At 42.5% G+C, this 24395-nt stretch overlaps 1 protein-coding gene across 7 annotated transcripts; it reads left to right on the forward strand.

The window, feature by feature from the left end:
• Nucleotides 1-209: 209 nt before the first annotated feature.
• LOC1279933 (cyclin-Y-like protein 1) lies at nucleotides 210-24006 on the forward strand. 7 transcript variants are annotated; one of them, XM_061654603.1, is made up of 3 exons: nucleotides 210-350; nucleotides 1658-1902; nucleotides 18925-24006. In XM_061654603.1, the coding sequence occupies exon 3, from the start codon at nucleotides 20018-20020 to the stop codon at nucleotides 21125-21127; it is 1110 nt and encodes a 369-aa protein (XP_061510587.1). In that variant the 5' UTR covers nucleotides 210-350; nucleotides 1658-1902; nucleotides 18925-20017; the 3' UTR covers nucleotides 21128-24006. The 7 variants fall into 7 exon arrangements, with proteins under 7 accessions (XP_061510587.1, XP_061510583.1, XP_061510584.1 ...); XM_061654599.1 differs by having other exon boundaries at nucleotides 246-388; XM_061654600.1 differs by having other exon boundaries at nucleotides 248-721.
• Nucleotides 24007-24395: the final 389 nt, after the last annotated feature.

Raw genomic sequence — 24395 nt, forward strand, 5'->3', positions numbered from 1 at the left:
CAAAAAAACAAACAAAGCTCATGCTATTGTCAATTTCCCAGTACCAAATATAATTTTTACATTATTAAAAACATTTTTTTAATTTGACCAAAATTTGGTGAAATTCCTGTTCACTGATCAGCCTAATTTTGATTTCAATTTACATCGCACAGCAAGACAAATGCCAAGATGACAGTTCTACTCGAAGACGTTTCACCTTTCCCCAACCTTCCGATACGGCATGCTACAAAAACACCGACTGCACACCGACCGAACGTGCTACTTGGGCCGTCCAGCATCAAAAATGTCTTGACTTTTGGAACAACAACGACGGGATGTGTTTGTGTGTGCTCTGGGGGAAAAAACGGCTCGTAAGTGAGAAAAACGCGACCCGAATGGTGTAAAAACGGTACGTTTTGTGGCAGTGAGCGGCCGTCCAACGTAAGCAATTGTGGTGAACGCCGTCCGTATCGGTAGCACTGGGCCAAATCCAATGCCAAAAGGGTGCTGCAAATCACCTACAGCGACCAGAGAGCAGAGCCAACCCTGGAGACGACCACCGCGATTCGCGCAACACCCGTGTGGTGCTGTTGGTCGCGGATTCGCGTGTGCCTGTGTGTGTGTATGTGTAGTCTGTGCGTGTGTCCGCAAATCTTCTTCTCACCCCAGAGTGCGTGCGTGAGGCCAGTGTGTGCTCCACTCTGCCCGGGGCCCGGATCGTGAAGGTAGTCGCCGTGCGATGGTAACATTCCTTTGTGTTTTTGTGAGCAGCAGCAAGGGAAAGAAACAGGAATTGTGCCCGAGCAAGGAGGCAGCAGTGGGAGAGAGCGAGATAGAGTGTATGTGTGTGTGTGTGTGAAAAGGGCCCACTGTGACGTATCCTTTCCCATCTACCGATCAGGATAAAGCGCGAAGAATCAGCAACCTTCCCTTGTGCAGCCAGCGCACCGGCACATTCATCCCTCTATCCACCACCTACGAAATACTCTCATCCCCCCACCCCATCGATGATAATCATGATGCGGCTGATGATGACGACGATGGTCGACGTGGTGTAATGTGTTTCTGTGTGTGTGTGTGTGTGTGTGTGTGTGTGTGTGTGTGTGTGTGTGTGTGTGCTGCTGCTGTCTTGCTGCACATCCTTCCCTTTTTGGCCGATGCATGCTGCGTGCAGATGCTTTGCGGCCGAAGTGTGTTCTATGCTGCGCGCTGGAGTGTATCGGCTATAAAGAAGTAGGCGGCTCACTGGGTGTGAGATAACAGGGTGTGTGTGCATGTGTGTGTGTGTGTTTAGTGTGGCGGAAATAGAACGCGTCTCGGGCAATCCGCCACCAAAAGCTATTATTGGAGCCTACCGAACGGTTCGTTACGGTTTGTGCCGTGCGGAGAGGCCGCAAGCCGGGGCGGGTGTCCAGAGTGTTAGCCAACGTGAGTGCGGTGAGGACGGTGGTGCCAATGCAGCAAGGATAATAGTACATCGGTCGCATTGCAATCCCAGAACAAAGTACAGTTTTACAGTCACGATTAGACTTAGCATAAACCAATAAGATTCATGTTAGAAAATCAAAGTCTAATGTAATATAGTCTATTTTTTTGTATTTTATTTAAGTTAGCAGATAGTGATTCATTTCAATGTGAAAGTTTGAATCGTTTCTCATCGTATTTTTTTTTTCTACAGCACAATAACACAACAATAACAAAAAAGTGAATAACTGTGATTGCAGTGAGTAAAGTGTCCGTGTGTTACAATTAAAAATATAAAGAAACGGAGTGCAAGAAAATAAAGTGTAAAAATACAGCAAATTTTGAATCGAAAAGACACACTTTTGCCTCACAAAGGTGTGCAAGAGACAAGGCGTCTTGTTGGGCAGTGCTACAAAACTAAACAAAAACATAAAAATCCAGCCTACTTTCTATCATTCGGTAAGCATATTTTTCAAAATCTTTCATCTAAAATCCTCCTTTTTACCAAACAAAACTCAAAGCATGACTCATTGGTTTCGATCGGTTCGATCAGCTGCTTCTGCCGCCGCTGCTCCCTGGTACTGGGTAAACCTTTCTCCTAAGCTGCATCGACTGGAATGTTTCTTATCGATCGACGCGTTTTCGTTTGTCGCACACGCACCGCGGTGATTCAAAGGTGTGTGTGTGCAGATAAGAAAGGCCGGCAATATGGTTGAACTTTGTACAGTCTTGTTTTCTGCCACAACTTGTCCTGACACACCAAAGGCAAGGGAAACGTTCTTATCTTTTCTTCCTTGTTCTTGTAAATTGTTTGTTGCTGTTGCTTTGCTACCGTATTGTTTGTTACCAGTGACAAAGAATGTCTTTTTACTAAATATCCTTCAATGGGGGACTTATCATGAAGGGATGACAATTTGTATAAAAAAATGAATGGTGTTTTCACACAAAATGCCTAACAAAAATTGGAATTGTTTCATGCGAACGAACACTTCTCACTGAAACGTTCGACTGTTTTTGAAAGCAAGGTTAAACGAAGATCTAATTAGTAATTCAGCGCTGAAGTTCTCACTTCATCATCCCTCAACCGTTGGTCAAAATGTTTATATTTTACCATTTTAAGACTGACTGTAGATCATTGTATACACGGCAAGAACACGTACAAAGCCTTATGCTGCTAATGAAAGGAATGATTGTTCTAAGAAAATTACAGTAAAACTCGTTGTTTTTTTAAGTTCATCCTTAATTTCATCATTTTCAGAACAGATAGTAACAGCTTGTTAAACTTATAGTCAGCCGGATACTCTCAACCCTCATACAATCGATTCTAGATAAGATTCAAGTGTAGTCTTAGTGGCCAAACTGTGTTACTTCTTTGTTACTTTTAGTCCATTCATGCTTTCTACTGAATTGGGTGAACGGGTTTGTAGATTTTTCTTCTTAAATATCCTGCATATGGTTCCTTTAAAATGCTAATGAATTCATTTTATTTTATTTTATTTTATTTTATTTTATTTTATTTTATTTTATTTTATTTTATTTTATGTTATTTTTTTTAATTTTTTTTATTTTATTTTATTTTATTTTATTTTATTTGATTTTATGTTATTTGATTTTATTTGATTTTATTTTATTTTACTTTATTTTATTTTATTTTATATCATTTTATTTTTTTATTTCATTTTTTTATCTTTTGTATATTTTTTATTTCACCTCATAATGGTCCTTGATTGTGCTTTTGTTTTGGCAAAATTCTATTTTGATAAATTCACTGTGGAATTTGGTATACCATAATCTATGTTTTGTTGCTTAGTCCATTATAGCACGACATGCAATTTTACATATTGAAAAGCCACCAAATGCTCACCTTTAGAAGTGAAGATTGCATCAAATTTTATAATATTTTGCAATCATTTTTATAAATACCCATAGCGCATGCACTTCTATTACATCCAATAAATCTAACTCAAAGAAATGTAAGCTCCCATCACTTAGCAAGCTTTCTAAAACTAAGATACCCAAACAGTGCATGTACTAAAAGCTCAAAACAAAACAATACAAAAGCCGATGGCAAACACACGCTTTACACCGCTGCCACTTGAAACATTCATTCACAAGAGACCGCCTTTGTCATTAAGCCAATAGTCATTAACACAATACAAACGCCACCACCGCAGATGGCATTGTGATCGTGTACCGATCGAGGATCATCGTTGTGTGTTTCCGGGTGCATTCGCCACCATTGCTCGTCGACCACATCGACACACCGAAGCTGTCCATATCCGGAGGGCTCGTTTGCCTTTTGACCGTGCTGTTGTGTCCAGATTTCACAAACCTGTCTCCTCCCCTCCCCTTGCTGTGAAGCCCTTGGCACACGGGTTGGCAGCATATCACAATCGAGCCTGTCACTAAAATGATGATAGAGAGGCCCCGGGGTACGTCCATCGGTGTACGACAAGCTATGATGATCACACACACACGTAATCGTTTTGCATTTTATTTTCATCCGCGTTTTCGGCTTGCAAAAGTGCAACACACACGGGCACGGCTGGCTGGCTGGTGCGGCTTTCTTTCCGTTTTGTTTCGTTAGGAACAGAGAGGACAACACGGACAAGCTGCCACGGTCAGTTTAGAGAGCGCGTTTTTGGTGAAAGGTTTTCGATAGAAGAAAGCGGAATATATATATATTGTCGCGGGAAGCTTATCACAAAGTGCGGCATCACAATACTTTCGCTCAGGTGGTTTAGAGATGGATTAACAATTTTAGAGAGTTTAAAATACTAATATGAATGCAAAGTATTATTATTAATACTTTTAGCTATCGTTTTCTTCGATCATTTTTTTAACTTGTGGCATAATTTCTGGATATTCATTTGTTGAAGGCCCGTAGCGCCAAATTCCACAAATTTCTTCATGATGTCATTTCTTGCTTCTTCCGGCTTCTTTCCCCCGAATGACTTCAAACAGTCGAAAGCCGCCCGCCGTATGTGTAAGCCCAATTCTCTCCCTGCCTGGCCCCATTTACCTCTTCTCCTCCCCTCCCCCCACTCCCCCGTCCCTCGGATATCGTCGAAGCCGGCTTTAGCTGGTAGGTGCGAGGGCGAGCTCTGTTCCGTTCTCACCGTATTTGTATTTGCGTTGCAATTTGAATTGATAACGAAGCCGGGCTATATCGGCGCGCTGTACGCGTATGTCCCCCCAGCAAACCAATAGCAATAGCAACAATGTAGAGGAGACAACATTGGGCCTAGACGACGATATGGCGCACAAATTGCAGCCAGCCAGCCCAGCAAGGTTTTGTGAATGTAGGGCGGACGGATTTACGTACGCAAATGTTTACCATCTTTGGTCACCGTTATAGGATTGTCTGTTGTTTTTTTTTGTGTTTCCCCTGTTTCGTTGTTTTGTGTCTGGCCACAATGTGTGATGGTTCTGTTTTTAGGGCCCCACAAAAGCTTATCCCGCGAGAGTTGCGTGATTTTTTTAAATTCTTCATTCGTTTTTTCCCCGTGATTCGTTTAACACAAATTAGTGCATTTTGCCATACTGCACTGTAGTGATGATGATGATGATGGTCATGGTGATGGTGGTTGGTTTACGATCCTGTCTACTTCCGATCGGTGTCAGCTTCGGTGTGCCACTGTGCTACTTCCTACCATTATCACGCTCTGGACTGCTGGACCGTGGCGCCACCAAGGCTGACAATGTGTGCAATGGGGTAGGAGGCGGGAACGCGCCAAGCACCACACCCTTCCAATCCTTCCAGTCAACCAGTGCAGCTGTAGTGATTAAAATTAGGTTTCGTTTGCATGGGCGAGCTGCCCATTCCCATTCCATCGCGCGTGAAAACAGAAAATCGTTTAAAACTTTTGCCCCGCGGGCAGTGTTCCGGTGTTTTGTTAGTGCAATCAGCTATAGCACAGGATCGTAATAATGTTTTGTCAATTGTTTTAATTGCTTTTCAATAATTAACTGTTTACCTTGTTACAAAATGAAATTAGGAAGAATTATTTGCTCTGGTTTTTCATTCATACTGTGTTGAGCTTTATTGTTTAGCTATCGAGGTCGAGTAATTGGAATGGAGAAGCAATTATTTATCGATCTTTATCAGTTTAAAATTATGTAGCTTTTTCTGCTATGACTAATTGCCATTGGATACTATAATTCCTTTTTTCCTATTTTTTTTTCTGATAACTACGTTCTGTTTTGACTAGCAAAAATTAAGAAAAATCGAGGAATAAATTAGGTATGTGCTAATACACTCAGGAATTGTGTTGAAAATATTAGCTATCTTCAAACAATACTAACTATTTTAAACAAAAACTCAAATTAGAGCCACGAAGCTAAATCTCACATTGAATGATCCATAATCAGGTTTCGACCTCTTATGAATTTCTCATGAATTTCATATTGGTATAATGAAAATATTTGAAATATTTTACATAAATTTTGTGTTTTTCGCAAAAACAATGTGCTCTGATCACGTTTTTTTAAATATCCATGTCAAATGAACACACCCTGTCATCTGTATATTAAACTGTCATTTCACAACAGCACGGATGTACGGGAAGCCGGATAAAAGGTACCTGTATAGACAGCATTCCACTGTATATATATTTTTTTTCCAAAAAATTGCCTAGAAAAATGCATATAAAACATGAATTGAACAGAATTCTATAAATCTCATCTACTTTTTTTTAAAATAACTATTTATATCAACATTTATTTACATTTATCCTGGGCTTAAAAAAAAGAATCGATTTCTGAAGATCCAGCCTAAGAAATGCTATGATTCTTGTTGGAAAAATGAAGTTTTCGTCAAAATCGATTCCAAATAGTAGGTCCGGAATTAGTTTCCGGTATCAGAATCGGCTCCAAAATTGACTCCGGGATCGGAATTGGCTCCGAAATCAGAATCGGTTTCGAAATCGGAGTCTGTTTCGGCATTTCCATAAGTACAGGCGTTAGGGTCCAATGATGCTACGTATCGATAGCAGCAAAGAATCCAAATTTACTTGTAAACGATCCTTTCTCATGGAGATTACTGGATTGATTTTGCTTCTAACTTCTTATTTCAGTTCAAGAACTTATTCTCATTAAGGAGTTAATTCAAAATTCTGGAAACAATTCTGATTCCAAATTGCGATTCCCCGATTCCGAATTCGGAGTCGACTCCGAAATTGGCTCCGGAGTCGATCGGAGCATCGGAATCGGCTGCGGAATTGATTCCGAACACAATTGCTTCTACAACACTCAATCATTGAGTCTTTTTTTGGCTCGTAAAAAGAACGCATCTTATGGTCTATAGCACACTACTATCGCAAACGACAAATTCCATTGCCCTAATTTGTCTGCAACCATATTGCAATAAATAAAACAGCTTGTTCTCCATTACTACTCCACCCTCCATCAATACTCTAAGTACTTCCTCGCACACCACCTACCCGCGCACAACTACGGGAAGGAACGGTGTGTGTGTGCACGCGTGTGGCGTATTCGATGCTTTGCCAGTCCGCGCCCGTCCTACGCAATTTTATTTTATTTTAGAGCTTTCATGATGGCGCCCCGGGAACAACGATGGTGTGTGGGGGGCACAATTTTAAGCCATTTCAAGAGGCGTATGAATTCATTTGAAAATAAATAGTACATTAAATTACTCGTCCCGTCTTGACACGACGGTGGTGGCGGCCATCGTTGTCATCATCGTCGTCGTCGTCGTCGTTGCTGGAGCATTCTACAAACAACAGCTGGCAACTGGTTGGGGCAACATATTTGGCTGTAAGGTGTGATGATATTGACGTCATCTCCCCGGGCACTGCAGCAACATACCTTGAGTGGTACGGGGTGCTCTGTGTTTGTCACTTACTTTTCGGGAACCCATTCCAGTGTGTACCGCAAAACGTGGTACGTTTTAATGTAGCTTTAAGCGTCGTGTTTTGGGCCTGACGCCACGTTAAGAAGTAAAGTTTTGTTTTTTAAATGGTAGAATGCTTCAAACATCTCTCAATACACCTGTCAAACGAACCAGAAAAGAAGAGTCTTTATCATTAAACTTGCACGACATCCAGCATGCACAAAACAAGCTCAAATCGGGACTACAGCATTCTCCTGCAGATGTAAATAGATAAGCGGGCGGGTCCACAAAAGCATGACACTTGTAAATAATGTAGTCATATTACGGCCCATTCGAGCATCGGTCTACCTGACGCCGCGGAAATGGACGGGCTGACACTGCTGGATTGATCACGTGTCGGAAAATCATTTCCATTTCCACGGCAAAGTACACCCCCAGTACAAGGAGAGAAGCAACTGTTCGTGGGCGTATTTTTTCCTTCTGTTTTTTCCCCCACTTTTAGTGTGTACCAAAATATCCGAACAGAAGAACACGCGCGTGCTTGTTTGTTTGTTTCATTTTATTCGCCAACCTGTAGCACTTACGGAATATATTATTTGCGCAGGCATGCAATGCCCTTTACGCTCTCTGCCCCGGGGTACGTTAGACCGCTTTTTTGATGTTAGTCTGCTAGAAGAAAATGGACGGCGGCGGCAAGGGGCTCTTTTGGAAATTTGCCCCACAACGTTTGGCTTCGTGCGTCTTCTACCGATGTTGTGCTTTTTGGGAGCTTTTTTCACGTTTTCAAACCACCCACGAGAGGCAGGCAAGGGGGCCATGTGCTGGTGGTGTGGTGAACGGCCGGACGTGAACGGTCGTGACATCCAATTACCTTCCGCTGTCGATAGCAACCGATAGACCCGGGACGAGGGAAAAATCGAAACACAAATCCCCGAGACACTCATCCGACGTCTGGTGGAATACCTTGGAGCGACAGATGAATTACTGCTAGATGTTCTAATTTGCATAACAGCAGTCAGTAGTTTCAATTGTCTGTTTAAAGCCTGATGTTCTGCTGGGGGGGGACAAGCGATTGAATTAATATTTGTTCCATAAGAGCAGAAAAAAGATAAAAATTAAACAATAAAACCATTATTGACACACGCTGATGGTAAATCAATACACTTAACGAATTGCACACAACCGTACGTAATGATCGTGTAATGAGCACGTGAAGGTACAACTAGAGAGTGCAGTGAGTTTATCAAGTGCTGCTCGCGTTGCTACGGCTCTAGCCAGCCACATATAACCCTTATATGTCACACACGGTCAAACCATTAAACCGATCGACGAACATCAACAACCATCCACACACGAGGGGTCATTTTACGGAGGGCAAGAAGAAGGTGTGGAGGGCAATATTTCAATCACCACCCGGTCGGTCTCCCCATTAGAAGGGCATCGCGCGCTGTCTGTCTGCCTATTTTGGAGTTCTGATTCTAAAATGTATCGATCAGCAGCGACATCGACGGGTTGTCCGGGTCCTCCGTCGGCTCGGCTCTCATTAGGCGCCTCTGCCACAGCTTTTGCCGTATCATTCAGTGTCATTTATTGGATTATTTAAATTGAAGCTTTTAGCGTACACAGGTTGCTTGTGTCTCGGTGTGTTTTGTTGGCTAGAGGGCGCTATTTTAAAGCAACGCTGTCATATCAGCTTCGGTGTGAGTTTCATCCTCCCCCGCCCATACAGTGGTGTTGGCCAACTGCCAGCAGCTTTTGGATATGGGGAGCCACGATTACGCGACGTTTCGAATGTCCGCCGCGTAATAAACCAAAAAACCAGATCGAGGATGATGGGGCACACGGATCAGTGGTCCACATCATCATCGTCAACATCATCATGCAGCAGCAGCACACCGGGTGTGGTGGGTGCGATGAGGTGCGGCTTCAATAAAAAGGAAGAAAAGCCAACGCCAAATGTTCTCGATTGTTTTTCCTTGGCTCGTCCATTTTTATTATCCAATAGCAAATCCGTCCCGTGATGGACGTTCGATGTGTTTTCAGTATTGATTTAGAGAAGGGTGTGATTGGAACGGATTTAGTTGGCCCATGATCATCGTGATCATTTTCTAGCAGTGATTTAGTTCGCTTTGGTGCTTAACGGGTTTAATTTGTTGTCGTATTAAACTTCCTGTATCCATTTCCCACTTCCATTAATCCTTCATTTCATCGTTATTTTCCTCAAAAATGCCATTCCTCTCAAAGGACTCCATCTCAATAAGTAGTTGATAAAATCCTATCCATTTGCTGACACGTCTCCTTGGGGGCTGATTTCCTTAAATCCCGGAAAAGTGCTGCATGCTGTTGGTTGATTGATTGTGGAAGAGGAAAAGGCCAGTCCTCCCGGGGTGCATTTCCAAACAAAACACCAAAACTGTCATGAACTCTGATGGTTTGTTGTTATGAGCTTTGCCATTTTCCGCATCGCATTTGACGCTTGATTTTCGTGTTTCGTTCTGCTCTGGAACGCTTGGTATACTTGTTGGGAATAGCAGCTCGTTAAAAAGCGCACCGGGTTCACCGGAATTAATGTACCAGAAGGAAATGGATCATAAAGTTGAGGAATCGGCCTAAAGAGTGGTTTTGTTGCCTGTTGAAAGGTGACCCAATGGGGGACCATTCATCTGTAGCCTGTTGAAAGTTTGTCAATGATGTCAATCATGTTGTTTGAATCAATTCTTGCAGTTTCTGTTACTGTATAATGCTACGATATTCTCTGAAATGCAATAAGAGAATGGCCATTAATACCCAAAATTTATTATAATATATGAGAATTGTATTTTTTTGTGTAAGTGTTAAATTTCCAATTAAATCCCCTTAATTTTCTCAATTTACACAATGCAAACCACAATAGATCCAATAATTGTAACTACATGAAAACCAACCTTCTCTCTACAATTAGAAACCACCATGTTCCTCTTCTCCTTCCTGTCTGCTTGATCTTATGTTTCAAGTGCATTCGAGTGTTAACCGTGCCTATTAAAATGTTGACACTTGTCTTAACTACTCACCGAGGCAAGAAGCCCCACGGACAGACAGGTTGCTGCCATGGTAGTAGGAGCCGACATTGAAGCGTGATGTAATGACCATATCTTGCCATGTACACACGTTGTCCGTCCCCCTTTTTTTCCTCCACAAACACCTTCACCAGTGACCATCGTGTCGATTCACAGTCCACCGGAGATAGTGAACGACTTTTGCGCTATCGCTTCTCGCGCGACATCGGGCTTTCCTATCCGATGCGACATCGCGCGCTTCCAACCGCGCGTGAATGTACGTAACACTGTGTATATCTATTTAGAAACTTCACCCGGCATTAATGCGGTAGCTCATGTTTTTGTTGGTGTTGGCGTGCGTGTGTGATGTATGTCCCGGAAGGCGCTAACAGAAGATTCGAACCGATAAGGAAAGCTGTCCGTACCGCTGTTGTCAGACGCCACCTAGGGCTTTGAGGTGTTGAGGAGATGCACCATTACTTCCTGCCCTGCTGTCGGTGTGGGGGAACGTTGTTGTTGTTGTTGTGGTTGTTGCAGTGTGAGTGTCCCAAATTATCTAGATCCTGATAATGTATTGGCGTTCGGTTATCAACTCACGTCATTCCCCACTCAACGCGTTGATTCATTGCCTTCACTTGAACTGTCCAAGCATGTTGGATTGAATTACTCATTTCTCTTTTCATAAGAACTCAACCAATGTTACCATGAATGGTTTCATTCTGAAAAAATAGCTAAAATAAACTACAATCTATAACTCAACTACAACCCATTCCTTCAATTGGACTATAAATGACTAGTATCCAAGCTTAATGACTGATGGATCTCTGATTGGTTTTTGCTTGATTTTTGCTAAAATTTAGTATTCAAAATGGTTTTGTTTCTAAATCGAATGCAATATTACACATTTTCTTTAAAAATTTAACGTACAATTCAAAAGTTCAAAATGCTGCAAAATGCCGTTATACTGGAAGTTAAAGAAACAGATAATTCCATTGAATGATTTTAAGCATATCATTGATAATGATTTGTGATAATGTTGATCAAAATAGAAAGATCAATTATATTATTTAGTACTTTTATAGACATTTTCTTTACAAAATTATCCGCCATTCCATAGCATATGGTTTTAAATCAAAGTGAATCTATTTTATGGATTACAAATGAAATTTAACGTAGAATTGAAAAAAAGGTTCAAACGCCTCGTTTGATTTACAGGGGTTTTCAAGTCAATTTCGAATGTAATCGTTGTTATTCACCGCGTGGAAGATGTTTATCCACATCAACCTGATATTTCATTTTCATCATATGTTTTTTTTTTAATCTTTCCAGCATGATTTTCAACACGTCTCAAGCTGGATTGAATTTGACAGTCTTTATTTTTTGTTGAAAATTATGTGCTAAAACTGAAATTTCATTATGAAGCAAAAACAGCATTTGACAGCTGCTGAAAAACATCTTGAAGGAGGAGGTGAATAGTTATATGCACATTGGAAAGTGATTTGAAAAACCCTGTACCACCAACTTACAGGATTTTTCAAGCCATTTTCGAATTTGCACATAATTATTCACCGCATCCAAGATGATTTTCAACAGCTGTCAAATTGTGTATTTGCTTTAATATGAAATTTTATATACGCAACAACGTTTACATTCGAACCTGACTTGGAAAATCCTGTAAATCTGTCAAATTGGAAAATAAAGTAAATAAGGTAGCAACGAAAATGTTTCAAAAAGCTCTTATCCATATCCTTTTCATTAATAGCTTACATTTAGATTACAACTTTGTCCACCAGTTGGTCCAGTTGATGATGTTACCTTCAAATTTATTTTACATCCTACGTCATCCTCCATAGCACGGTGCACTGCTACTGCAGCTACATTACGCGTCCACCGTCCACAAACAGTACAGATACATTTGCGATAGTTTTAAAACAATTATCCCCCCCCCCCCCCCCCCCCCATCCGAGAATTATCTCTGTCCTAGTTTCGTTAGTCGAGCAAGAATTTCCGCTCGCCACTGATTGTGGCAGTGTGCAAACGTTTTGCTAAAAAGCGGTCCCCATTCCGTTACCCTTGTCTGTGCATTAGAGTGGCGTCACGAGCGTACTGTGTACCGTTTGTGTTAGTTTAATGAATTCATTTAATCTCGGCATTCCGACGCACACACAAAGCCCTGCAACCGTTTGCTGCTGAATGTTGTTTTCTTTTTTTGTCTTCTTCAAATGAATCCCTTTTTTGTAGCTGATATGATAAAGGGTAGATTGCGAATGGGTTGTCTTGGTTATGTGGTAAGATCCGGTTTACCTTGTAACGATCGAGTTTGTGCGAGATTTTGCAGGATCCTTTCCAGTCCTCCTCTTCCTCCTCTTCCTCCTTCCAGGAAAGTTTACTAATTAGGGAAAGTTTTAATTTTTAATGGAAAACCCAATCGGAGAGCCAATCTTACGTGCCTACATTAAAATCATTTAGTTTTAGTTTTGGCCAATATACCGTCTGGTAACGCTTTAATTTTGCAGGGCGTTTTCGTACTTTTGATGATCACAGATTCTTTTTTTAATCACGCTTCACTTAAAGATTGGAAAAGTATCAGAACAAAAAAATAAGAAAATTTATTACTCATCCACCCAATACTCAAACACAGCAAACCTCCCCATCAGCTGCTTCCAAACGGTGACGGCTAAATTAACCCTTTTGCTAACAGGGTGCAAACTTTGGTCCTAAACAGCGGCGCCAATAGGCACCCTAGGGCGGATATAAGGGTTTAAACTTTCCTTCCTGTATTTTGTTCTCCAACGTCCACCGCTGTTGCTCCCAATTGCCTCCCGTGCTTCTTTCTATGGGAGTTGATTTTTATCCTCGGGTCCCTTCTCTCACTCGTACCATATTTCCCGGTTGGCTCTTTTTTATCTTAAATTTTTAATGTTTCCCTTCCGTTGGATACGGCGGGTTCTTTGCGGGTGGTTTTGCCTTCTGCAAGTCGGTTTCTTTCCTGCTTGTTTGAGCAGCAAAAAAGGGCAAAAGGCATGGGAAAAAGGGTTCAAAGTTCATCACACATAGACACACACACACACACACACCTCCTAACGACCCACAAAAGCCAGCAAGCAAATAGGTTTCTGTGGCTGCTTGGTGCTCTCCCCTCCCAACCGGGTTTGTGCATTCTTCCGTGCAACTGCATTCATCCCAAGGGGGAGCCGGATACAATACACAGAATACAAGGAATGTCCTTACACCGGGGGGAGGATGGATAGGCTGACACAGGTCAGGAGCGTCTGTTTGACCTTTTGCTGCAAATCCAACACCGATAGATTGTTCGTAAAGTAAGGAAGCCAGCTATTCCTTTTATATAAAAGAGGCATATAGTACACCAAGGGTTGACTTCTGCTGGTTTGATATGGTACACAGGTATATGCTCAACTGCTTCTTTCAACTAGAGGTAATTCTACTCCACTTGGAAATAAAAGGAGCTGCCGTCATGATTTTTCCTGACCGCAGTGGTGAATTTGTTCTTGTGCCCGTTCCACCCGGCCCGCATCGGCGTTAGAGAGGGAGAGAGAGAGAGCGAGTGGTGGTTTGGCCTTGTTAGCGCACAGTATCAGCTGGATCTGCAGTGACCACCGAATAGCCCATAACAAGTGTAACATTATGGTAGGGTTTTCGTTCGCTCCTCTTCTCCGGAAGAGACAATCGGCGATGTTACTTGTGGTAACAAGCTTAACGTAAATTTTCTAGCCTGAATACCGGCCGTAACGGTCGTGGCTGTCGTTGCGGTCCCTTTTAAGAGGGACTGATTTATTGTTGTAATGTTTTTGTGTGAATTCTTTCAATTGAAGAAAGATGACTTTTTTGTACAATTTAGGGTTTTACATTAAATCTCCAGATTTATTATTATCATAAACCTCACATGCAAGCATTCATATTAACGTTTAGTGCATGTATTACTGGGACGATTCCACAGTGCAGTGGTAAGCGCACGGGTTTGCATAGTAAGCGTATGAGATCAAATCTCAGTTTTCACCAGCCACGAAAATCTTTTCCCTGATTGTTTCGAGAAGCATTTCAAACTACAGTTAATCAAACAATTGTGACCGTTTTATGGGATTGTATGTCGACCAAAAAGCACACTGAATTATTAGTGAGTAGAGTGCACACACAACCCAGTGCTAGTTTGTTTGGCCTAATTTATCCTCCCCTACTTCACGGTTTAAAAATACACACCCGCATACTGTTGACCCGACCGCTGTTTAATTAAATACGTTTGATTGCAATTGGCTGGTCGCGCGTTGTTCGTTTACTCTTCTCCATTTCTTTTGCACGATAAAATCTACCCAGCGTATTTGCAAACGCCTCCCTGAAGCCGCATGTAATCGTAAAGTAAAACACACCATTCTAGCCGCCCCGGTTTTTGCATTTTGCTGCTACAAAACGATACCACCACCTCAGCCATTCTGCGGGTGGACAAGACTCTTAGAAACCAACCAAACTTCCACCCTAAAGTCAACCGAACGCAATAGCTTAAGGACCCCGTAGCCCACCATCTCACCGCTTCCCCTCCAGGGAGCGCTCCAGGGGTGACATCATTAAGTTATGTTTGTGTGCTGGTAGTCCGGGCGGCGGCGGCAGCAGGGCCCATTCATTAAATTGATATAGCAAATGAAGCAAATCACTTAATTATTTTTGCAAACACTACTGCGGGTTTGCAGCGCAATCGAAAAGTGGAAGTTAAAGTCGTGCACTTGGATGGCTACTTTTTGTTTAACACTACCTTCCTTCCTTCGTTGGTTCATCTGCTGTCGCTGTGGTTTTTTTCTTTTCTTTTCTTTTGGTCTTACCTCGTCTCGTCCAGTTGGTCCAGTAGTGTTTGCCGTACTACTTTGACCGAATTGGCCAGCGGCAGTAGTAGAAGAAGTAGTAGCAGTAGGTAAACGCGGTGTTGGAACCGTCTGTGTATCCTTGCAGCAGTGTGCACAACCCACCCCCTTCACGTGCCTCTTCTGTTTTCGGTTTTGTGGGTTTTCCGTGGTTTTTATAATTAAATTCTAACCGACCGGACTAAATGGAGAGCAAAACCAGCCGGAACCGGGCCGTGATTCGGGCTGAATATTTCATTCGCTTCACAACCACACACCGAAAGCTGCATTTAATTTCGTATTCATTTCGCAGGAAAGCGTTGATTTATAATGTTGTGGTTAGAAAGTGGAGATTATTTTTTTCCTCTTGCTTTTTTTCTCTAGATTTTAACTATAAAAACCAATTAGAAAAACGATTTTGAAAGAGAACTGTTCTTTGTATTAGAATTCGTTTTCGAGGCTCCTTCTCTGCCTCAACGAACAGATAACGGTGGCGTGCTTTAAGCTTGATTTTTTGTTTTAATTTAATTTAATATTTATTCCACCTTCTTGTTTTCTCTCTTTCTCTCTCTCTCTCTCCAAGCTTTCACACACCACTCACGTTTCGGAACGTCGGGTGCAAGATGCAACCTTTCTTTCTCTGCTTTGCTTCGAAAACTAAAAATCAACCGTTTTCTAACGCTTTTCTCCACCCATAACGATCGTTCCATTTCGTTCGCTACTGTGTCGCGTGATCGTTCGGTGATCCGGGTGATCGGCTTGATGGCGTAATTATGATTTCCTAACTAGTCAAACAAAAAAAAACCGAAAGCGTGATGTTTTACTATTTGCTTGTTCGGGAGGGTTTACGGTGTCCATCCGTCGCTCTAGTTTTCTTCCGTTACAGTTTGTGCCCCGGCCACCGGTCACATCAAGCGAAACACGTAGCAATGAAGTGATAGTGAGACACGGGAGAGAGTGGATGCTTTACCGTTTTCGTGCTCCATTCATGTGAAGAATGTTGACTGCCTTTGCTCTGCACCATGGTGTGTTATCTTCTTGTTTTAGCAAGTATCAATCGCCCACAGTTCTTCTATTCTGACTTGCAGAAAGGTTCCTTCTATCCGTTAAAATGTGAAACACGTTGTCACCATTCGTTCCCTCTTTTACGTCACCATTCGCTAGAGTGCAATGGCGGTCCACGTAATTGTAAAATCCGCCACTTTATGGGAAAATAAATGACACCTCCACCTCTCTGGGCTGCATTTTCCTGTCACACGGGTATGTGGCGCTACACACATCGTCGACCGTTCGTGTTTTTTCGCCTCGTTCGCACTCCACTCCACACTGGAATGCACGGCAGCAGTGTAATAGTTTTGCTGCCTTTTTTATGACACTGCATCCCAGCACAACACTTTCGACGTGAAGGGATCAACTCACTGTGACGGCGTCGGGAAGACACTGCAAGGTGCCGCCAATGTGTTTTTTTTTTTTTTTTTTTTGTGGAAGCGGATACACACCCCGTGCTTCGTTTGGATGGATATCGTGACACCAGCTCGGAGCACACACAAGCAGTAGCAGTAGTTGACACGCAAGTCGGACGGGGCGAAAATGATGCGAAAATCCACTTTCTGCTCCGTGCCACACACATTCGTGACAAGCGCGAAGGTATGATGATGATGAAGATGGTCCGTTGATCGACTGGAGCAGCAGCCAGTGTAGTAATGATGAGGGGATGTAATTGTTGAATACGGTAAGGCGACTGTTTAGTTTGACAGTATCATTTGACCTGTTGTTGTCAAAGATCAAATGTGGCTTTGGAATTATGTGACGATCAACCATAGCACTTTTATGTTTTGCTTGCTGGATAACTGTCCTTGATTTATACTAATTTTTTAGCAAAATCTTTCCTTTTTTAAGTTTTAGAAAGCTTAAGGCAAATTCTAACTGCAATTCTTTCATATAACATTGCTGTAACTGGTGTACACAATGATCAACCAAACACACTTAATTTAACCGTGCAGCAAGCGATAACAAGAAAGACTTTAAATAATTACAAATTAAGTTTAAGAAGATAATCAAATATCAACAAATAATTCAAAAAGACCATCATAAGTGTGAAGTGTTATACCATACCTTGTGATTAAGTGACTTCATTCGGTTATCAACTCAGTCAATGTCAAGGCTACTGTCGTAAGCCTCAAAGATCTGATTAACACTACAACAAGTCCTTGCTTTCACCCGCAGACCTAAGCTAAGAACAAACGTTTTTTTAAAGTTGTTTTTATGGTCAATTGCATTTGGAGGTACTAGAAAAACCTCTCGCTTGTCTCCGAGTTTATTGAAGAAATTATCTTCTTCTTCTTCTTCTTCTTTGGCACACTCAACCGTTGTCGGTCAAGACCCTCGCTGTACCACTATTGCGACTTGGCTTTCAGTGACTTACTGATTACACATAGGGGGCACGATCCATTTAGAACTTGAACCCATGACGGGCATGTTGTAAAGTCGTACGAGTTGACGATCAGACCAGCCCCAATGATATGATATGAAGAAATGATACAATCATAATCCCAGCCACAATTCGAATACTTAGAGCGATTCGGGATTAATCGTTGCGCACGCCTTCTTTCAATAAACACTGGAAGTCAAGTTGTATGATTGCATCAATCCTTTATATTTATTAAAAAACTGTTTATACTTAGTTCTATTAGAAAGATCATCACATCTTACAGAATGCGAGAAAGCATGGTGGCTTAGTTTTTTTTTTTGGGATGTCCTTTGTATCAGGTCCTCGGGTCTATACGGGAAACGAGAATCGAAGACGTTTATTTGTCTAATCCCGTGTCTCGAAGCGTTTGTTAAGTCATGTTCAAACCAAAAGATACGGTTGTATTGTGCTTATATCCTAGCACATTTATCGTATAATTGATATAATGTTTGATTTATGTTATTCTTTGGCTTCTGATGATTTCTTATCATACCTAAATTTATAACAATATCCCTAGCCTAACCTCTTATGCCAAAGCCTCTTGCTGGTGAGTTTCTATAACTGCATCTACATCAACAACCGAAATTGTACACGAGCAATGTAGAAAGTTAGATCTGACAGGAAACTATAAAACCACACAACTGTAGTAAAAGTAAAAATAATCTCTAACAACATGTTAGCCGGCCTTCCACGTTCATCATTCCTGCCATTAAATCACACAAAAAGCCAACCTTGAATACAAATCGAAAACAAATTGAATCACTTCAGCCGAAAGACGATCGTCATAAATCACACCTTTGTTGCGACTGAAACACACCCAGAAAAGGGGCAGTGGAATCGAACATCCTTTCGCTTTATCTTTCGCGACCTCTATCGTAGCAGCGCTATCGTGAAACCGGTTTGCACACCGTGCACACACACAAAAAGAAAACAAGACAGGACGACTACCGCAATATCAGTGTTGTGACACGAGTGTGTGACAAAACTGCTGTGCGGTTCAAGCGCCACCGAACGAACAACCCGTCCTGCGGACACCTGTTGTGTGGAGTACAACCAGGGGTTTGCTGATGATAAATGATAATTATTGGTTGTTCGGCATGTCACAGCTCTTAACAGTTCACTGATCGATGTTAAGTTATTACCGTCCCAAAATGAATAACGACTGTGGGTGTGTTTGAACGTGTGATTTTGCCATCATCAAACATCTAGATTAGAGCTCTTAGTAGACATTCGATATTGTTACTAATTTTGTGTTTTATCTTTTTATCTTTCCAGAAACGTACTTTCTACCGTTAGAAAGAGAAGGACAGAAGCTCAGTGCAAAGATTCGTGTCTAGCAACTTCCTCTGGGCGTTTATGCTTTAGCTTTGCACATCATTGCACCATCCCGAAGGACTCTTCTTGCTCTGGAAGGAACACACAGACACACACGCTTCTACACACCACTTCAGGCCATACCAACGGGAAGGAGCAGGAGAGGATCTAGTGCCAAATTTTATCCGTTAAGAACCACCACGCCATCGCCGTGATGCAACGTGATGCGAAAAGTGAAACAGAAACCAATTTAGAGCAACGCTGAACGATAAAAGCGTAGCAAAGGAGGAGCAAACCAAGTACCGAGATTGAAAAAATAGCACACAGACAGAACGTCTTCAAGAATAACATAGCACAATCACGCTAACGAAGGACGGCGGGCGCGGTATCATTTGCATCCCCCCCCCCCCTCAATCTCTAGTCATCTGAGAAATACTGAGCTGTGCGGCGGAAACGTCCGGCAACATTTCGTTCGAAGAAGCTATCCGATTACCGAATCGACTGCCAAATTTTACTTCATTCCAGAATTGCAACGAAGACTTCAACAACCTGAGAATAAAACAAAACAAAAAACTCCCACTGAAGAATTGTAGTCAAATAATACTGTGCAGCATCTTCCATTCGGGTGGTTCACATTTGTGTGACGCTTTCGATATAACGGATGCGCGGCAAGTAAAAATAGAACATCTCTGCCGTGGGAAAAAGCTACCAAAAGCATCACCATTGTGCTCTTCCCTTCGCTCGGTACTACTATTAATTAAGCGGAACTGGTGGAAGCCGAAACCGAGAGTCCTCCCCCCCAGACCCCGGCGGCCATTATGCAGCAAGAGAAGAAGCTTCCTTGATTCTTGCCAAAAATACACTTAACCCGATCCGGAGAGCGAGAGAGAGAGGGAGCACTCGAAACGAAAAGAAAGCCGGGGTGTATCCTGGTCACGGCACCACAACCATTCGCTTGCCGGGTTCGATCCCACGGAAGCACAATCTCACACACACAAAGGACGAAAATATAAAAACGAAGAGCGACAGTAGCAGCAGCAGCTAGCGCAACAGAATGGGTAACAAAACGTCCTGTTGCTCGTACACGAGTCCACCGCCGACTCGGAAAGCGAAGGAAGCGCCCGTCTTCGAGGAGCACATGCCCGAGGGTGAACTATCGGCGAACAATCTGCAGCACATCTCGGAGCGCGAGGGCGATGACGGGGAGCACGATCCGTCCGTCGATCCGTCCGCCGGCACCATGTTCCTGGAGCGCTCCAAGCAAAGTCTCGAGAATGGGATGACGCGCAAAAAGTCCCAGCACCAGATCGTACCGCAGGGCGGTGGTGGCCCTGGGAGTGGCGGTGGCGCTGGTGGTGGGGGTGGTGGTGGCGGTGGTGGAGGTGGAGGCGGTGGTGGCGGAAGCGGTGGGATGTTGAAGAAGAGTAGCAGCTGCTCCACGATCTACCTGGACGACAGTACCGTGTCGCAGCCGAACCTGAAGAACACGGTCAAGTGTGTGTCGCTCGCGATCTACTATCACATCAAGAACCGTACCAGCGAGCGGCGGATAGACATTTTCGACGAGAAGCTGCACCCGCTGACGCGCGACCCGGTGCCGGACGATTACGATCGGCACAATCCCGAGCACCGGCAGATCTACAAGTTCGTCCGGACGCTGTTCAACGCGGCACAGCTGACGGCCGAGTGTGCCATCATCACGCTGGTCTATCTCGAGCGGCTGCTAACGTACGCCGAGCTGGACATTGCGTCCTGCAACTGGAAGCGGATAGTGCTCGGTGCGATTCTGCTCGCGAGCAAGGTGTGGGACGATCAGGCCGTCTGGAACGTCGACTACTGCCAAATCCTGAAGGACATTACGGTGGAGGACATGAACGAGCTGGAGCGACAGTTTCTCGAGCTGCTACAGTTCAACATTAACGTGCCGTCGTCGGTGTACGCGAAGTACTATTTCGATCTGCGCACGCTCGCCGAAGCGAACGATCTGTCCTTCCCGACCGAGCCACTGTCCAAGGAGCGAGCGCAAAAGCTGGAAGCGATGTCGCGCGTCATGCAGGACAAGGCGACGGCCGAAGCGCTCAAGAACGGGATGAAGAAGTGGTCCTCGATCGACAATATCCACCAGCAGGGCGGCATCCGGCGCAGCGTGGCCATCCTGTCGTGATTTTCTTCCCGCCCGTCCGCGGCCCACACCCGTGGCTGGTAATGGGGGTTTTTGCGCGCCGTCCCCGCGCTGTCTGAAAGGCAGCTTACGGTCGCTGCTAAAAAAAACAAAACTAAAACTTAGTTGTAAACTATCGTCGTGTTAGAACGCAACGCTACTCTTACCCCCCCTTATCGCTACATCTACAAACACACACACACTGCACTGCGCACACACCGCTATTGTAATTACTCACACTCACTCACGTGCGTGGTATGCGTGCGTTCTAGTGCTATACGTTTGCTTCCGTGTCAGGATTCAGTTTAAGAGGAGTAGAGGTAAAGTGTTTCATTTGGAGATGAAGCAGCAGAGCGAACCCTGTGCTACTCTACTGAAACGATCCGCTTTTGTGCTCGAATGGAGGAAGATGATCGTAAGCCGCTTGAGGGAACAGAATTAGAGACGGCTACACAAGATTTCGTTGGAAGTTTGATCCAAAGTCCAAATCTGATACAACAACAACCTACAAACCTCCATTTCACTGCACATGATTCCGTTCCGCTTCTATACGAAACAACAAGAGAATTTATGAACAAATTGTGTCAATTTATAATATTCTCCCATAAAAAACAACATTGAGGATCCTGCTTTGAGGACACCCCCGAACCCTCAGAGCGAATGGCAATGGAAGGCAATATTTTTCTACGATACTTGATTGCGCGGATCGAAAACAACGATTAAATTTAGCAGGAGGCAAAAAAACAAGGATTGGAAAATGGGGAAACAGTGAGATAACGTGTTGGTTTTTCGGCTCATTGCAATTTGTTGCATACTTTGGATTGAATTATCATGGTCAGAGTGTTTTTTAATTGTATTTTTAAAGCTGCTTGTTAAGAAGCACTTTTTTGAGTTAAAAGCGTACTGCGTTTTGTACGCTACCCGGCTTCCGTGTCGCTTTTTTAATTGTTAAATTATTTTGATTTGGAAAATTATTTTAAATTTGTTCGAAATCGTTTTCGTAAATCGTTACTCACCAGCGTTCGGGCGTTCCATTTGGGCGACGACATAACTGCCCCCCTTCGATAAAACTGCTTTTGCCTTTCAAATTCACAAAGCACACCCTTCCTTTCGCCCCCTTCCTTCTATCTCTCTATCTCACACTGCTGCCGTCACCGCCGACGCCGTCTATACAAATATACTGATAGGTAGAATGCATTTTCTAGTGATATTTCTTAAGAGTAACTACTAAACAAAGCTACACAATATTGTATCTTGTAAAGCAACGTGGCGCGTAGCATGGAGATGGTTTGGCGCTCTACTTCAACTATGAAATGAACGATTTGTAAAAAAGGTGTCTCGATAGAAAAGAAGAAAAAAAAGTAGAAAGTAGAATTGAACCGCATTACACACAACCTACACGGGCACTGCGCTATTGCTATTATTCGTTCTCCAAAACACACACATACACACTCACAAAATCGAGTACTAGTGTAGCGGTAAAATCTCAGCATAAACAGGGTGTAAGGTCCACCTTTCTTCCGTTTTAATGTGTTGTACCGAGGATAAGGGGAAAACGCTTTTTTATATAGTAACAGAAGAAATTGAAAAGAAAAAAACAAAACAAAAAACAAAAGAAGCGTGTGTTTGTGTGGATAAGAAAAGAAGAAGAAAAAAGAGCGATAAAGTAAATACAACTAAAGAAAACGTAATCATTAAGGAAAAGACAGGCAAAACAGAAGCAACAAAGCGAACGAAGGTGTGAAAATGAGATGAAAGTAAACGAAACAACTTACTATTGCAATAGAGATGAGAAAGAAAAACGTATACAAAGGTAGTAGCAAGTGCAAGACTTTTGATTTTCGAGATAAATTGAGAAATAGTAAACAAAAAATATTATAATGTGAAACCCCGCGTAAGAAAAATTGAAGAAAAAACCCAGCGCCACCTACATGTCCTATACAAGGAAAAGGGAAAGGCCACACAATTAAACGAAATGACCAAACAAACTAAATTTTACCAAAACCACACAGAATAGGTAGACGTCAGTAAAAGTAGGGGAAAAAATAGAGAGAAAAAAGTAGCAAAAACGTGGAGTTTTAATTCAGATGCCAACGAACGCGGAACGTAATGTATACAACATGGGTTTTCTTTTCAACATTGCATGTTTTTTTATCTCTCCATTGCTAGTCGAACAAATCAAATGTCTTTTGCTCCAGATAGCCAGACAAGGGGCTAGAGAGAGAGAGAATACGTGTGCTTACAATATAAGCATAAAACTGCTCTTGATTTGCTGCTTTGTTATCACCGTCTTCTTCTCACGCTTTACCCTTCAGCTTCTAATCTTAGTCACATTCGATGGGTTAACCACCAACTAAGTCATGTAGGTTTTGTCTGTTTGCTTGTTTTATGCTTACAATTACCACCACCACCAAACCAATTAGGGATTGCGCGCGAAGAACGGGAACAGAACCCCACGACAAAGATCAATGTGAGTGTGAGAGAGAAATTAAAAATAAATAATAATTTACATAAAAAAAACACGAGTCAGGGAGTCTCCCAAATTCGGAATTGTGGTGCGTGTGTTTGTTCCAGAACTTCCACGATGGTAAAAATCGATGCGTAAAATTTATTCGATTAGTCACGAAAACAAAAGCATGTGTGTAATTTGTGTAAAAAAACTGTAACTTCCAATGATAAATTTTTATATTTTGCTTTCCCCCCACTTGTTGTTTGGTTTATATTCCGGATAGGTAAGCACCCTCTCTACAGCACAATATAGTCAAAGGGCACGGTATTAAACGGAAAAGTAAACAAAATTTAAATTTAAAAAGGAACGAAGTGTACGAACACTGAAAATTTGTGGAGTCTCCGCGCACGATGACTGAAGATTAAAAAGCGGGCGATAGCAGTAGACAAAAAAACAAACACGTTTTCGGTAACGGTATTTTAGAACAAAACAAAAACGTTAATAAATGTGCGAGAGAAGAAAAACACACACAGAAACATACACAACCCATGTGTAGAAGAACAAGAAAAATAGTCACTAGAAACAGAGCAAGAATAAAAAAAAGGGAAAAGTTGTGTGTGTTAAATGAAAGAGTAAAGAAAAAAACATAAAAAAAACACACAAAAGCAAACAACAAATACACAATTCCGTTCGCAACCGATGATAGCAATCGAAGAAGAAGTAAAAAAGATATTGTCATAATAGGAACTATGAAAACGTGTAAAGCTATAAAGAAAGGCGCATTGGAAAACGGCAAATAGCAAGGTAGAAAGCGAAAAAAGC

This window comes from Anopheles gambiae, chromosome 3 (assembly GCF_943734735.2).
Source record: "Anopheles gambiae chromosome 3, idAnoGambNW_F1_1, whole genome shotgun sequence".
Classification (NCBI taxonomy): domain Eukaryota; kingdom Metazoa; phylum Arthropoda; class Insecta; order Diptera; family Culicidae; genus Anopheles; species Anopheles gambiae.

Excerpts from the sequence above, each read along its gene's own strand:
- LOC1279933 (XM_061654603.1), top strand. The coding sequence starts at position 20,018 with ATGGGTAACAAAACGTCCTGTTGCTCGTACACGAGTCCACCGCCGACT.